The following is a 16,619-nucleotide window of genomic DNA, read 5'->3' as shown; positions in this document are numbered from 1 at the left end:
TGGTTCTTCAGGACATTTCTGGAGAAGGCCCTATTGAGTCCTGTGCTCAGTGTCAGGGGTGCTGTGCTGTGTGAGGCAGTAGCTGTGGGAGTTAGATGGTGTCTCCTGGCTACTTTTATTCCTGTTTGCTGCTGCTGCTAAGTCGCTTCAGTCGTGTCCGACTCTGTGCCTCCCCGTAGACAGCAGCCCACCAGGCTCCGCCGTCCCTGGGATTCTCCAGGCAAGAACACTGGAATGGGTTGCCATTTCTTTCTCCAATGCATGAAAGTGAAAAGTGAAAGTGAAGTCGCTCAGTCGTATCCAACTCTTCACGACCCCATGGACTACGGCCTACCAGGCACCTCTGTCCATGGGGTTTTCCAGGCAAGAGTACTGGGAGTGGGTTGCTATTGCCTTCTCCTTATTCCTGTTTACATAGCCTCAAAACCTAGTTGTCAAGACCTTCTGGAGATTCTGTGGACTACCAAAATATCTTAAAGGCTTTTATTTTTTCTTCAAAGGCTTTTTTACTTAAGTTAAGAGTAGATTCTATTGCCCACTGCTGAGAACTGTGACTGATAACTCCAATTACCAGTTCATACACTGACGATACCAGCTTTATCTCTACAGCCCACAGCTTTCTCTAAAGCTGGAGAGAGATATTTGACTGTTTCCTACCCAGTGCCATCTAGAGGTCTCATAAGTTCCTCAGTCTTCATAGACCTGAAACCAAACTCCCCCTCCAAGCCTGCTTTTCCTACTTCCTTTATCAGATGCTACCATTTTCCCAAGTAGGCAAGCCAAAATCTAAGATCCATCCAAGACATGTCTTTTCTTTTGCACATCCAAATGTCAGTTAGTGACAGTACTATTTAAACAGTTTCTGAATGTCCCTTCTTCTTTAATCTTCCTGCCCCATGCTACAGTTTCCTGTTCTAACATCCCTTGCCAAAACAAACTGTCTCCTGTCTGCAATCTCACTCTAATCCATCCACCCATCACACCTCCATAGCGATCTTTCAAACACCCAAATATAACAGTGTCATTCCTTCACTTGAAAGCATTAAAGATTTCTCCCACCATTATTGCGGTTTCAAGCTGGACGAGTGGTATGAAACCAGAGGGCATGTGTGGCAGAGACTAACTGCGGACTCACCAAATCGAGTTTTTCTTTCTCCTGAGCACATGGCTAGACCACATTTTCCAGCCCCTCTTCCAGTCATAGGACTTAGTCATCAGTCAAACTGACTTCAGATACTGGCTCTTCTATTATATCAGTTAGCTCCTGCCGTGTAACAAACGACCTTGAAACTTAGTGGGTTACAACCACCACCACTTGTTACTTCCTACAGGTCTACAGGAGGATTGGTGATTCTGCTGCTCTGGACTGAGTTTGGGTGACTTTAGCTGGGCTTGCTCATATGCTGACACTTTAGTAGGTCAGCTGGGGGCTGCCTGGTCTGGGATGGGCTCAGCAGGGAGATTCATATCTGCTTCATTCTGGAGATTTCCTCTTCTAGTTGGCTAGCCCAGAAGCAAGGTTTCAAGAAAGAGCAGAAAGAGGCATGCATGCCATCTTGAGGTCTAGGCATTGAACTGACTCACCTTTTTTTTTCCAGTCAGATATTTATTTTTAATTGGACGATAATTGCTTTACAATATTTATTGGTTTCTGCCATACATCAACTTGAATTGGCCATAGGTATACATATGTCCCCTCCCTCTTGAACCCCACTCCTGTCTCCCACCCCATCCCACCCCTTTAAGTTATCATGAAGCCATAATCACCCTGATACCAGAGCAAGATAAAGATGCCACACACAAAAAAGAAAACTACAGGTCAATATCACTGATGAATATAGATGCAAAAATCTTCAACAAAATTCTAGCAAACAATCCAACCACACATTAAAAGGATCATACATCATGATCAAGTGGGCTTTATCCCAGGGATGCAAGGATTCTTCAAAATACACAAATCAATCAATGTGATACACCATGTTAACAAATTGAAAGATAAAAACCATAATACCTTCTCAAGAGATGCAGAAAAAGCTTTTGACAACATTCAACACCCATTTATGATAAAAAGTCTCCGGAAAGTAAACATAGAAGGAATATATCTCAGCATAATAAAGGCCATATGTGACAAACCCACAGCAAACACTTTTTTAAATGGTGAAAAACTGACTCACCCTTTACCACATTCTTTTGACCAAAGCAAATCACAGGACAACTCAGATTCGAGTGGGTGGGGAAACAGACTCTCCTTCTGAGTGAGAAAGGCTGCAGAGTCATAGTGCAAGGGAAGAAAACAAAGGAATGCAGCCATTTTTATAAAGTAGCACACCTACTCCCTAGATGCATAACCTTAAGTAAGTTTCCTCTCTGGGCTGCATTTCCTCTTCCATAAAATAGGGGAAATAACATGTACCTCACAAATGAGATAATGGAGGTATAAGATAAAGTCCTCATCAGAGGCTTTGGCACATAGTAAGTATGCAACGGTCTTTTATTACTTATATTCTTCACCTCTCCCTGCAATGTTTACCATTGTTCCTTTCACGTGGTTGGAAGCATTTGTTGAACGAATCAGTCACGCACCTGGCTCCAGTGCCCAGCTAGAAAAATGGTCTCTAAATGGCTCATCATGTTTCTAGAGCTAACATAAACCCACACTTCTCAACTTGGTCACGGGCCCATTTGAAATCATTCCGTCCAAACTTGACATAGATCCCTCCTAAAATATATCCTCCAGCTGTTCAAACACAGTCTGTCTTCTGTGCATATATCAGGACAGGAGAGTACAATTCATGTCCCTCTAAATAAACTGACTGGAGCAGTATTTCCAAAAGAGAATGTGCATGAAGCTTGCTAATTAGGACACTTCAAACTCCCATTTCCGACAGATCAAAAATCATCCAGAATTATGTATGCTAAGAAATCTTCTGATTTGCTTTACGTGATAGACTGATTGCATTGATGGCCCATGCTTCACTCCCTTTGATCCTGTCTTTCCACATTCAATGGATTTGCTCTGGCTAATGCAATGGAAGCAAACTTGATACAGACGTGATCTGGAAACCTAGTTGCTTTTGTCCATTTCCTCTTTTTATGGACCACAGTGAGAATACTCCAGAGTTAGCCCACCAGAGGGATATGAGAGATTGTGCAGAAAAGCTAAATCGTACCACATGAGGCTACCATAGACTGCCCAGTAACCACAAATACATGAATGAGACCAGTCAAGACCAGCCACCCATGTCATTTTAGTGCAATGACCTAATCAATCCATAGACTTAGGGCCTTCCCTGGTGGTCCAGTGACTAAGACTCTGAGCTCCCAATGCAGGGGGCCCAGGTTCAATCACTGATCAGGGAACTAGATCCCACGTGATGCAACAAAAATTGAAAATCCTGCCTGCTGCAACTAAGACCCAGTGATGCCAAATAAAAAATAATTTTTTTAAAACTCCATAGACTTATAAGAAGTACATCAATAGTTATTGTTTTAAGTCATTTCATTTCAGGATGGTTTGTTACATAGCAGCAGTTAACTGATTCAAATCTATGCCATGATTCTCATCATCAATTCTATCCTGAGTGTCTTCTCTTTGTCTTATACTTTGAGGGCCTGAGGGGAGAGGGATTAGGTTCATTTCAGTAGCCTGAGACAAGAATATTCACTCAGAAATTAAATACCTGTACTACAAAGCTGGCTAAAATGAGTACATTTGTTTCAAGTTCCCCACGAATAAATGAGAACTTGGAATAGCCAGGTCACTATATCACACTAAGTTGTTTTTAAGTGTGATGACTCCAAGACAATAAAGTGAAAGAACATGAAATCTTGGCTTGAGTTGGCATTTAGGGGAACCTGATGGCTCCACTCCTAGATCTAACACTGAATTTGAACAATGACACTTAGCAACACCATGCCTCAATTTACCTGGCTGCTCTATGGGAAAAGTTTGAGTTAAACATGAATGGGAAGCCCCAAGAGCTCTGTACAAGAATTACTGTTCTAAATGTAAGTTAATTTAGAATTATAACTATCTGGCATACACTAGACTTTCTATTATCTGACTAATGGATGGGAGCCACAGCTTAAAAAAATACCAAATAACCAATACTAAAAGTCTGTATTGAATTCCATAATGGTGAAAAAATATATTGACAACAAAATTACCTTTCTAATTATGTTTAATTCAGACAAGCATTGGTTTACAGTTCTGGAGAGCATAGCACCAGGAAAGGAATGCTTTGCCTCCTGGTGATTTATAAAGTTATTAATCTATAGGTGTATAATTGAGAATTAACTGTTGACCAGGCACTATACAACAGCTCTTCAGTTAAGTAACAGTGGCTTCAGTTCATTGTGTTCTTGTTCAAGATAATTCTACATCTTCCCTACTTTCCCTTCATCTATTCTGACCCCTATGTGTTAAGTAGCTCAAAGAAAGCATGCTAGCCTTCTATTGTGTGTCCTTATGTCCTTAGACAGCAAGGAGACCAAACCAGTGAATCCTAAAGAAAATCAACCCTGAATATTCATTGAAAGCTGATGCTGAAGCTGAAGCTCAAATACTCTGGCCACCTGCTGAGAAGAGCCAACTCATTGGAAAAGAGCCTGATGTTGGGAAAGACTGAGGGCAGGAGGAGAAGGAGGTGATTGAGGATGAATTCAAACAAACTCTGGGAGACAATGAAGGACAGGGAAGCCTGGTGTGCAGTAGTTCATGGGGTTGCAAAGAGTTGGACACAACTTAGCGAATGAACAGCTATGTCCACAGCATCCAGCAAGAAAAGACAGAGATCCTGGTTCCTCAGTGAACACCCATAGGCAAAGGATGAAAGATTTTCTGTTCTCAAGAAACCAGATGGAATTTTTTAAATCCCTAACTTAAATGTAAATTTCTGGAATAAATAATTTGCTCAGATTTTTATGCAACACTCCAGGAGATCTATTTCCAGTTACTCATGGAGTAATGTTAAACATACACAAGTAAATTAAAGTATAGATAAATGTAATAAAACACTAGAAGAGGCTGTGCACTTTCTCTCTCCCTTTCTCATCTCAGATCTCAATTTAAATGTCACATTCAAAAGAGAAAGCATTTGAACCCTTATCGAAATTAGGTTCTAATACATCTTTAAGACAAATATTGAAACTCATTATTTGTTTGCTTACATATTGAGTCATTCTTCCCCACTTGAATGCAAGACCCGTTGAGAGCAAGGATCTCTTTTGTGTTCACTGATGTTCCCCACAATCTAGCACAGAGCTCAGGACATTGTATACACTCAATGAATGAATGAGAAAATGAATAAATGGATAAGTAAGATATATCTTGAGGGTCAATTATGATCAACTGTAGGGCTTCAAAGAAAATGGTTCTAAGGCTAGAAGAGTCCTGTGATCAATGAAAAAGTCAGCCTTGGGTCTAAAAGTAGGCTTTCACAATGTTTATACTGTTGACATTGAGGCTGGGACAGCCAGCCTGTGCATTGTAGGAAGTTTAGCCAGGAGGCCTGGCCTCCATCAGCTAGATTCCAGTAGTACCGCTACCTCTCCCACTCTTATTGAGACAATCAAAAATATTTCTAGACCTTGCCAAATGCCCCCAGTGGGGGCAAAATTGCTCTCTTCCATCTCAACTCATCTAAATGGTAATCGTGAGGTTGAGTATTATTTTAGGAGCCAGATATTTGCCAGTGTGACAATGGGCACCATGAGGAGACAATAATATTTTGGAGGAAAAGGTAATACCTTTTATATCATATTTAAAGATTTTTGAAAACCATGTTCTTGGTACCCTAAACCTTCTAGAATTCTGAGGGGGTAAGGTTTAGCTTTAGGAATGTATATCTCCTACAATAGTTAAAAACATTTGAGTTATGAGTGCTGTTGTATATCTGAAGCCAGGTTTTAATTTTTTTCTTTCCCCAAATTACACCCTCTCTTTCTCCCTATTTAAAAACCCCTTCAGAAAGCAAAGACTCTTGAGGGTCACCACCTCTAAGTAGAAAAACAATTACACTTCATTTTGATGGGCTGGATGGAGCAATATTAAAAAGGGCTATTTTATTAAAGCTGAATAGCTGGTTTGCAAGACAGAAATGATAGTAATACCCAACCTCCTGTACCTCTCTCATGGTTGAGTGGAAAAGATGAGAAAATGCTGGCAATTATGTTTTGTAAACAAGGAACTGATCTACAAATATAAATATAGCTGGGTGTTTCTCTGAGATGCCAAAGCCACCCAGCCTGACTGCAGGACTCTTCGGTGTCTGGTTGTCTGCCCCACTATATTCTGAGTCCCTCTAGGGCAGAACCAATGTTCTGTTCCTCTCTGTCCCTAGACCTTAGTGCAGTGCCAAGTTCTGTGTTTTTTTCATAATGTCCATGGGGTTCTCCAGGCAAAAATACTGGAGCAGGTTGCCATTTCCCTCTCCAGCTATGGTTTTTCCAGTAGTCATATATGGATGTAAGAGTTGGATCATAAGGAAGGCTGAGTGCCAAAGAACTGATGCTTCCTAACTGTGGTGCTGGAGAAAACTCTTCAGAGTCCCTTGGACTGCAAGGAAATCAAATCAGCCAATTCTAAAGGAAATCAATCCTGAATATTCATTAGAAGAACTGATGCTGAAGCTCCAATACTCTGGCCACCTGATGTGAAGAGCCAATTCATTGGAAAACACTCTGATGCTGGGAAAGATTGAAGGCAACAGGGGAAGCCGGTGGCAGAGGATCAGACAGTTAGATAGCATCACTGACTCAATGGACATGAATTTGAGCAAACTGGAGGAGAAAGTGAGGACAGAAGAGCCTGGTATGCCACAGTCCATGAGGTTACAAAGAGTCAGACATGACTTGCACCTGAACGACCATAACGAGCTCTGTGCTAGGACGTAAGCACCAGGCTTTTGTAGGTGGAATATATGGTCAGTTTATTGTTGTCTCCATCTGCCCCACATCCACGTAACCATCTTGTAGTAATAATGCCTCCCCACACTGCGTGTGGTTTTGGTGGGAATATCCATCAACATGTCCACTCTCCCATGTCCAAGGAGGAAGAGGATCCAACAATCTAAGACAGGTCAGTCAGACTCTTTAGAATTTGAATCCTGATCAAAGTGATACAAAGAGAGGAAATTCTTGGAGCTAATTTATCCCCATCACAGCACCCTGCTCTTTAGTTCCTAATACCCAAGTCTCCATAGGTCCCCTCTTTCCTGTCTTTTCTGAGATACAGTTCTGCAGGTTTTCCTCAGGGCTACTCTATCTGCTTCTGTTAAATGTTTCACCTGTTATGTTAACCAGAGCTCATCTCTGCAGCTGACCGAAGAGTTGTAGCCCATTCCTCACCCGTAACCTGCCAAGGTTTTGTTACTCTGTCAGATCCCCCTCATTGTAACATGAACCATCGATGGTTAGACCAACGTGAAGTCCATTATGTTATCATTTTCTCAAGTACAAATTGGCACTTGCCATGGGGGCTTGCTGTCTACCTCCACAAGGAGACAGGGAAATCACATGCTGCTAGAGCTGCTGACCTTCAGCAGCCCCTGAAATTAGTTCAGGGTAGAGAGTAGAAATGAGGCCCTCTGTGTATGGGGAAAAACTGGCAGGACAGGTCTTCAGATAGTGAGATTTTTTCAGGAGAAGATTTTATGAGCTCAATTCTTGTATCTCCTCTTATCTAGAAAAGCATCAAAATTCTTCATGGTGATGACTGCTTCTGGTGACTAACAGAAAGTGTCACCAGACTAGCAGAAACCTCAGAAAACGTGTGCTTGATTGTATGTAACCCCCCTTTACCAAAATCGCATACATGCTGTTCTTCTCCCCTACCTCTCTGGAGCAGTTCCTCGGAGCTATCTGAGGTACTGTCTCTCGGGGGGCAGTCCTCATTTTGCTTCAAATAAAACTTAACTTTCAACTCTCGTGTTGTGAGTTAAGTCAACAATTTGAAAGGTATATCATTCAAATAAACACTCAGTACCTAAAAATGTAACATAAAGGTTCTATGACTTGAAAATAAATTCTCAAATTGCTCTTTAGTCCTATGCAGATTATTGGAAACTAAACCAATTTGATACAGACTATTCCATTCAAATATTACCCATCCTGAGGGATTATCCTGAGTATTCACTGGAAGGACTGTTGCTGAAGCTCCAATACTTTGGCCACCTGATTCTAAGAGCTGACTCACTGGAAAAGACCCTGATCCTGGGAAAGATTGAAGGCAAAAGGAGAAGGGGGCAGCAGAAGACGAGAGAAGTTAGGCAGCATCACGGACTCAACAGACATAAATTTGAGCCAGCTCTGGGAGATAGTGGAGGACAGAGGAGCATGGTAATGCTAAGTCCATGGGGTCACAAAGAGTTGGACACGACTTAGTGACTGAACAACAACAACATCCTGAGAGATGCTCCTTTCCATCACAATTTAGCAATGGACAGAAGTCCTGCTTTTTGAGCCTTATTTCCAGTTAACCCTGGACCTTTACATGGTGAACACTGAAAGCAATGTTCAGCATTTCATAATTTCTCCTAAAGTTCTGCCTCATGGATTTTGCAAAGGTGCCAGAGGTCTCGGAAGAGGCTACCTTTCTCTATTATCTTAAAAAAAAAAAAAACCCCAAACACAAGCTTAACAGAGCCTGCATTACAATTTCATATCTCACCCTCCATTTCTCCTGAACAGGAAAGGTGATTGCAGAAGCTCTATAACTGATGGGATCACATTTAAGCCTGACAATGCCTGTAGGTTAAATTGTATTTATTTTTAAAAAAGACTTTAAAAGATCAAAACCATCATGGCAGAATGGGAAGTGGACTTGCACACATTATAGAAGAAACTACAAGCTTCATACCTGCTGATTTTATAGTTTTGAATCTGAGGATGGAAAATAGCATTGCCTTTTCAAATGCACAGGGAGAGGATGGGTAACCGAGCCCAGGGATTACTGGAGGGGATAAGCTAAGACTCCTTTGAATAATCAGCTTACCATTGTAGCTTTCCTGTTAGCTGAGCTTGATTCTTCAGCATCCATTTAAGTATTTCTTTCTTCTATGACCTTTAAGAAGTGAAAATCTGATGGCATGAGTAGACTTAAAAATATCCGAGGGTAATTTTCTTAGGTTGAAAACTTTGCCTCTTTGCCCTCATTCTAATTTCAGAGTCTCTTCTCTGCTTGTTACTACACTGGGGAGGGTTCCAGTTCTTGCCTAAGCCTGGTGTCACATTTCAGAATATAAGCAAAAACTGCCCTTGGGTTGCTACTCATAGGCAGTGTCTGTGACCTTGAGAAGTCAAGCATCTGTCTGGTGCCTCAGTTTGTGCAATGTAAGGACCAAACATTCTCCAGAGCTGCCAACAGGGTCTCATTCATGACTATGAAGCCAGTTGCAGCTCTAAAGCACCAGATAACTGCATTAGTAATAACCACAGGGTCCAGACCATGAGCACAGGTTGAATTCAGAAAGGATGGAAAGTGCTGATAACGAGAAGTCATCGTGATATTACTTCTGTAATGAGTGTGTGTCAACTACCTGACACCCAAGGTCCATTTCCCAGCATGTGTTGAAACCTACTGCGCAGATCTCACTGTCCTATTGGTCAGGAGCCCGAGCCCAGGTTTGTTTTGGTAGATGCTTTGCTCCAAACCACACTTCAAGGTCAGTCTGATCTTGGATGGCCTCGGCCTGCAGCAGCTTGAAGTAGGGCCTCGGTTCTCAGCCAGAGATTGAGGTCAGTCACATCAGTGAGAGCACCGAATCATCACAACTAGATCAGTGGTCAGTGACAAGGCTCTGGACCTTCAGCTGTGCAGAAAAGAGTTCCCACAAAGACAGAAAGTAGTGAAACAAGTGAAGTATTTATTAGGAGGGAAAATGACAGTATGTATAGATAGGCTCACAGGTGGGCTCAGAGAGTAGTGCCCTGGTGGTAGTTTCAATCACTTTTATGGGGTATTTCTTCCAGTTTTACTTTGAGATGTGTGTTTTTTATTTTTTATTTTTTTAATTTAAATTTATTTTTGATTTACCTGGTTCATAGTTCATATTTGGCATATCTTAGGGTTCTCCCATATGTGTGCTCACATCTCTTAGCCAAGATGGATTCCACTAAAGAGGCCTATGGGTAGTGAGCATCAGTTAGCATCACTCCACTTTTGACCTCCAAAGAGTCTTTCTGCACATGTGTATTCAGGGATGTTTCCTGAATTTAAAAACAAAAACTATGTGGTCTCTTCTCTTCTATCTGGCAGGGCCCAGCCTCCTCTCTAAATTGTCCTGCTCTTGATATGTGGGAGTATTGCTTCACAGGGAATGAATCTCCCATCACGTCACCCTGGGGGGCCCATCTACCTCCTACCTCAAGTCTAGACAGGGAGGGTGTCCAGGTAGCTCAAACAATCAAACCATTTCTGTTAAATCTGCCTGATTCTTGCCAGAAATCAATCAGAAAGCATAATCAACAAGGGGAGACTAGTCAAGAGAACAAAACAAGAAAGGAGAAGGAATCCACCTAAATCATATCGAGTCTCTGATCCTGGCAGGGCCCTCACTGACCTCCTTGAATGCCAGGCTGGTCTCCTGCCCATTGCCCTCTCCTGATGTTCTCCTTCTTGTCTGGCAAGGGCAATATAGGTCCTTGGCAAATATGCTCTCAAGTTCCCTGAGTACAAATAACAGAAAGACAAATGAGAGAAGAGAAGGGAAAGGAAGGGAAGAGGAGGGGAGAAGACACAGGGGAGGGGAAGGGAGAAGAGATGGTGTAGGGGAAGGGAGGAGAGAAGGAGAAAAGAGAAGGGGAGAGACAGGAAAGGGAAAGGGGAACAGAATCTCATCCCACATCTCAACTAAGATTTATTTTGTCAACTGAGAAATGAGGCGGCAGGGGAGGAAAGAGAGAAGTGAAAATTGAGAGAAGGAGGGAAAATGCTGAAGCATGGGGAGAAGTGAAAGAGGAGAGTGAAAAAGCTGGCTTAAAACTCAACACTCAGGAAACTAAGATCATGGCATCTGGTCCCATCACTTCATGGAAAATAGATGGAGAAATAGTGGAAACAGTGACAGACTTTATTTTTTGGGGCTCCAAAATCACTGCAGATGGTGACTGCAGCCATGAAATTAAAAGACACTTGCTCATTGGAAAAAAAAGCTATGACCAACTTAGACAGCATATTAAAAAGCAGAGACATCACTTTGCCAACAAATGTGCATCTAGTCAAAGCTATGTTTTTTCCAGTAGTCACATATGGACGTGAGAGTTGAACTACAAAGAAAGCTGAGTGCCTAAGAATTGATGCTTTTGAACTGTGGTGTTGAAGACTCCTGAGAGTCCCTTGGACAGCAGGAGATCCAACCAGTCAATCCTAAAGGAAATCAGTCCTGAATATTCATTGGAAGGACTGATGCTGAAGCTGAAACTCCAATACTTTGGCCACCTAATGTGAAGAAGTGACTCATTTGAAGAGACCCTGATGCTGGGAAAGATTGAAGGCAGGAGGAGAAGGGAGTGACAGAGGATGAGATGGTGGGATGGCATCATTGACTCGATGGATGTGAGTTTGAGCAAGCTTCAAGAGTTGGTGATGGACAGGGAAGCCTGGCATGGTGCAGTCCATGGAGTCACAGAGAGTCAGATGTGACTGAGTAACTAAACTGAACTGGGGAGAAGGAAGGACAAAAAACAAAGCAAGAAGAAAAGGGACAATGAGGACAGAGCAGGGGAATAAGACAGCCCAGAAGATAAAGCAGGTTTCATTTCTCTTCTGCCTAACACCTGACTTTTGTCAGCCTGTACATGCAGACTTGCTTAGAGAAGACGGTTGTACAGTTTATTTTTGCCTTTAAAGACTTGCTCACTTCATTCTTAGAGATAGTCGTCTGGGAAGGACGCCCCAGTGACTGAGTCTCACTCAAACTGAGCTCTCCCTTCAGACCTGGACAAGCCACACTCCAGGCAGAGAAGGCTGAGGCACTGTCAGGCCTGGCCAGTGGCCGAAGGTCAGTGGAGCACAGGACCTCCTTGACCGCTCCATATCCCAAGTCCTGTGGAAAGAGCCCCCCACCCACAATGAGGCACAAAAGATCTCTGCTTTTCAATACCCAGCCTTCCAGAGAAGGACCTTACTGCCAACAAAGCGATCTTATTGTTTTCCCAAGCATTTGTTTACCCCTTAATAAATAATGATATTAGGTCTTTGGAGGAAAGAAGGAGAGAACTGCCAATAGGAGATTTAATTTGCTATAATCAACCCCTCTTAGCATGCAGAGTCACATAGTACAAGTAAAAGAATTAATCTGTACCAGAAAGAATTGCCTCTTTGGTGGTATGAATCTAATCACTTACAAAGCTGAGTCAGCATTTTGGGTTTAGACGGAGCTCTCAGGAATAAAAGCCACAAGATCAGGTTTCAAATGTGATCTGAATGGTACCCTTCATTGAATTTGGGGCCCTTTGGATTATACAGGGAATGAAATGCAAATAGAGGCACTGGGCCTCTTTTAGACACCCCCTAAATGTTCAGACAGACATGTAGGGGATGAATAAATACTTGCAGGCTTCTGGGCTGCCTGTGTGAGATATTCCTTCTTGATTCCATTCTCTAGGATGGATTGTCAGATCTGCCAATCATCTCTGGCACCCCCATTATATTTGGGAGATGTGTTTGCTCTGTGCATACTGTTTTATAATCCTCAGAGGTGGAATTTCATAGCCCAGCAATGCTTTTGCCTTTGACATTCTCCTAAGCAGAATTTATTGCTTCCAAGACAGATGTGACTTGAATCGATTATGTCTTTTAAGCAGTCACTCTGGAAGCAGCCTCCAGGTTCTCTGGAATACTTTTTGCCTGACTTCATTCAACTTGCAAGCTGATGTCAGAGTATTTCATCATAATCTAATACTATTAAGAGTCCTCTGGGTATGGAACTAAGAAGGTTATTACACCAACTAAGTTCAGGATGTGGTTGCTACTATTGAAGAGCTTATGGCCTGCAACACACAAACATCTATTAATATCACAAAATGCAGCTGAACGGAAGGAGGTACCTAGAAGTTATATTTACCTGCTATTGACCTCTCATTATTGATGAACTTAGAAAATGAAGTAAGTACATTTGTTCATCTTTGGAACTAAGACAAGAGGCAATGCCAAAAAAAAAAAAAGAATGGAAAAGACCCAAATTTCCAAAATGTTCAATAAAGATTCTCATTAAAAATCATATAGCTATGGTTGTCTATTTCAGAACTCAAAACTACATATCACCCCAGCCATTCCAAAAATGTTGGGGTTTCTCAGTATTTTATAAGTTTGGCAACATTAATCTTATAGAGAGTTATTTCAGAGGTGATCTGAGCCTGGGGGTATTAGATAACATGAATCTAATTGACTTCAGCCATAGACCTAGATTCATAATCACAAATAATGTTTCAAAAAGTTAATGGCTTTAGAAGCAAATAAATGAAGTTAGTATTTTTAGATTGATCACAACCCACCTCATCCTATGTTAGTCCAAAAGATAAGAGGGAGGGATCTTTGAAAAAATAAGAGGCAAAGAAATAACATTTCCAGATACTATACCACTTTCTTACTTGAATTTCTATGATCATTTTTCTCTGGAGAAAGATCCAACTGATCTTCCTTTTAGAATGTATGACTTAGCAGAATATCCACCATATCTTGCTCCATGTTTCCCTAGCTATTTAAATGAGAAAATTCTAGCAGGCATTGATTTGGTACCAGGAGAGAATGAGATAATAAAATATTCCCGCACAGTTCAGTTCACTCTGTCGTTTCTGACTCTTTGTGACCCCATGGACTGCAGCATGCTAGGCATCCCTGTCCATCACCAACTCCTGGAGTTTTACTCAAACTCATGTCCATTGAGTCGGTGATGCCATCCAACCATCTCATCCTCTGTCACTCCCTTCTCCTCCTGCCTTCAATCTTTCCCAGCATCAGGGTCTTTTCAAATAAGTCACTTCTTCACATCAGGTGGCCAAAGTATTGGAGTTTCAGCTTCAGCATCAGTCCTTCCAAACTGATTTCCTTTAGGATGAACTGGTTGGATCTTCTTGCTGTCCAAGGGACTCTCAAGAGTCTTCTCCAACACCACAGTTCAAAAGCATCAATTCTTCCCACACAGTAACCACATAAGATATTTTAGTCCCACTTGATAAATAAAGAAAAATTTGTAATCAAAGCCATAAAGGATACAAGTTGTTAAATGAACCCTGTACTTAGGGGGAGAAAATATTTCCTTAAGCAACATTAAACTCTCAAAATCTACTTCTAGGCACTAGTAAGCTCATATATGAAGGAGAGGGAAAAGATGAATGATTTCTTACTCCTTTAATATTTTGCAAACAGGAGTTTACACAACATCATCAAGGATGCATTCAGATGGTTCCCTTGGCTGTTTTATTAGCTATAGGATTGGGTCTAGGCACTGAGGAAAGCTAATCTTTTCAAGAAGAATTTGCTCGCTTTTATTTGGTAAATTGTTCTAAATTTCCATTTTTTCCCCTGAGTTTTAAAATTGGTTGTTGTAGCTTCACAATCTTCCCTTTCTCCACTAGTCAGGCCTGGGGAGAAAGGAGAGGCTGAACGGGTTGCTCATAATAAAGGGGAAAGGGGAGAACAGTGAATAAAAATGAAAGGCTTTGCATAATTTGGGCCACCTCAATACAGGGGCTCAAAAATGCCATGGGACAGCTTCAAGCATTGACAGGTGAGAAATGAACAAATCTTTGCTGGTCAAAGTCTTATTGGTGCAAGATCGAGGCTTCACGATTAATTTTAAATAATAAAACATAAAAACCCACCATAATAGAAACAAAAGCAAAGAAACCACAGTAGAACATCTGATACAGAGCAGAACACAGGAAACCACCAACCATTCTGACCTCTCTGCTGTTGAACAGAAAAAAAAAGCTCAGGAAGAAAGCTCTATGAGAAAATAGAACAACATCACCAGACCCAAAGAAAATTTTCTTAAACATTTCTAGATAAGGAAGAGGCAGACACGAAAATAAAATCTAGTTCAGCTTGGCTTCACAAACACAGAAAACCATCAATTCTCTTAAGACACCTGGTGTTTGTCCATCAACATATCTGGAGAGACCCACCAACAAAACCAGAAGGAGTAGATACATTATTTTTTAAATATTTCAATAAAAGAGTGAACAAGGAATAGCCTTGAAGAATCACATCTCAACAAAGCATGCAATGAACTAAATATCTTCTGTAATTAATTCACTGCTAGCATTAAAAAGAAAAAAAAGAAAAAAAAATAGTGCTGATTCGCTTACTGGTGGTGCACAAAATGTACCAAAATATTCATTAGTTACTCAGTGATGCTGTTTGGGATAAGTACTGCTCCACTCCAAAGCCTCTGCCAGCTTTGATGCCTGCCAAATTTGTATGTAAATGGGTTTTCACTTTCCAAGGCTAATGGGAGATCTGTTAAATTCTCAGAGACAACACATATATTATTTTAAGCCCTATTACTTTGACTTAAAAACAAGCCACTTTGATACTAAATCCAAAATAATACTTAATTAGAAATCCAACACTCAATATATCAGAATGTCCATTATACAGCTGTTTATCACAAAGTTAGTCATAATGAATGTGACAGATGAGCGTTTTTGCACAGCTTATACCAAGAAGAAAACAAAAAAGGTTACCACCCACTCTATATAGGATTTATTGATCTTTGTACCTGTGCATCCATTAAGAGGTGCCTCATCAATATCATGGAACTCTTGAGTGTCTCCTTCTCAGTGGGAAGAAAAGGGTCTTGGTCCTCCTCCAGCGCCTTTGACTTGGTGACAATAAAATGGGATATCTGGTCATTTAGGGTGTGCAGTGACTGGACTGCTGCAAAAAAAAAGAAAGAAAGAAAGTCGAATTACAGTAGGTAACTTTCAAAGAGAAATTGGCTATAATTTTTGAAGGGAGAATTGAGGGTGAACACATAAGGTATAACCCAGGCAGGTGTCAAGAACCCTTACATCCACACATGTTTAACGGGTAATAGACTGAACACTCTCCAAATCATGAGCCTATATGGAAATGCTTGGGGGTGCAGTTGTGGGCAAAACCAGACTGGATGCTTACCCTCATGGAGAGTTGTCTTCTTCCAGTCACTGAAAATAAACAAGTTAGCAAATACTTCTATGAAGATGACACATAAGTGTTTATGAATTAAACAGAGATTAGTAGGGCATGAGGGGAGAGCTCTATAGTAGATTTACATTTACAGTAATACAGTTGGCTATTTTACCTCTAAACAGATGGCCTCTATCATTAAGTTTAATGAAGGGATAGTTTGGCCATGTTTTCCAATCAGTACCACACGTGTACCAGGAGGACTATTGTTTCTCTACCATTCATGTGGCGCTTGCCATCTAACATAGTACAGATTTTAAGATTTCACTTTTTTATGCTTTTTACCTCCTTTTCTGCTTTCTCCATAGTAAATGTGGTAAGAGTAGAGATTTTCAAAATAATCTCTTGGTTTATGTTTGGTATATGCCCAATAACTAGGAAAGGTCCTAAAAGTTAGAGGGTGCTTGATAAATGTTGGTGAATTAATTTCCTTACATTCCCTTGAAAT

General features: G+C 41.1%; 1 protein-coding gene across 2 annotated transcripts in view; it reads right to left on the bottom strand.

Annotated features, from left to right (window-relative positions):
• The window catches only part of KAZN (kazrin, periplakin interacting protein), a 1,338,251-nt gene that overhangs the window by 982,431 nt on the left and 339,201 nt on the right, over nt 1-16,619 (bottom strand). For both annotated transcript variants that reach the window (XM_086343801.1, XM_086343804.1), the window contains exon 2: nt 15,723-15,880. In XM_086343801.1, the coding sequence (XP_086199927.1) occupies nt 15,723-15,880 (158 nt within the window). The remainder of the gene's footprint in view (nt 1-15,722; nt 15,881-16,619) is intronic.

This window comes from Bos grunniens, chromosome 16 (genome assembly GCF_055505025.1).
Source record: "Bos grunniens cultivar Pamir isolate PY7600 chromosome 16, Bosgru_T2T1.0, whole genome shotgun sequence".
Taxonomy (NCBI): Eukaryota; Metazoa; Chordata; class Mammalia; order Artiodactyla; family Bovidae; genus Bos; species Bos grunniens.
The sequence above is the reverse complement of the archived record's forward strand: the minus strand, read 5'-3'. Positions and strand labels throughout refer to the sequence as shown.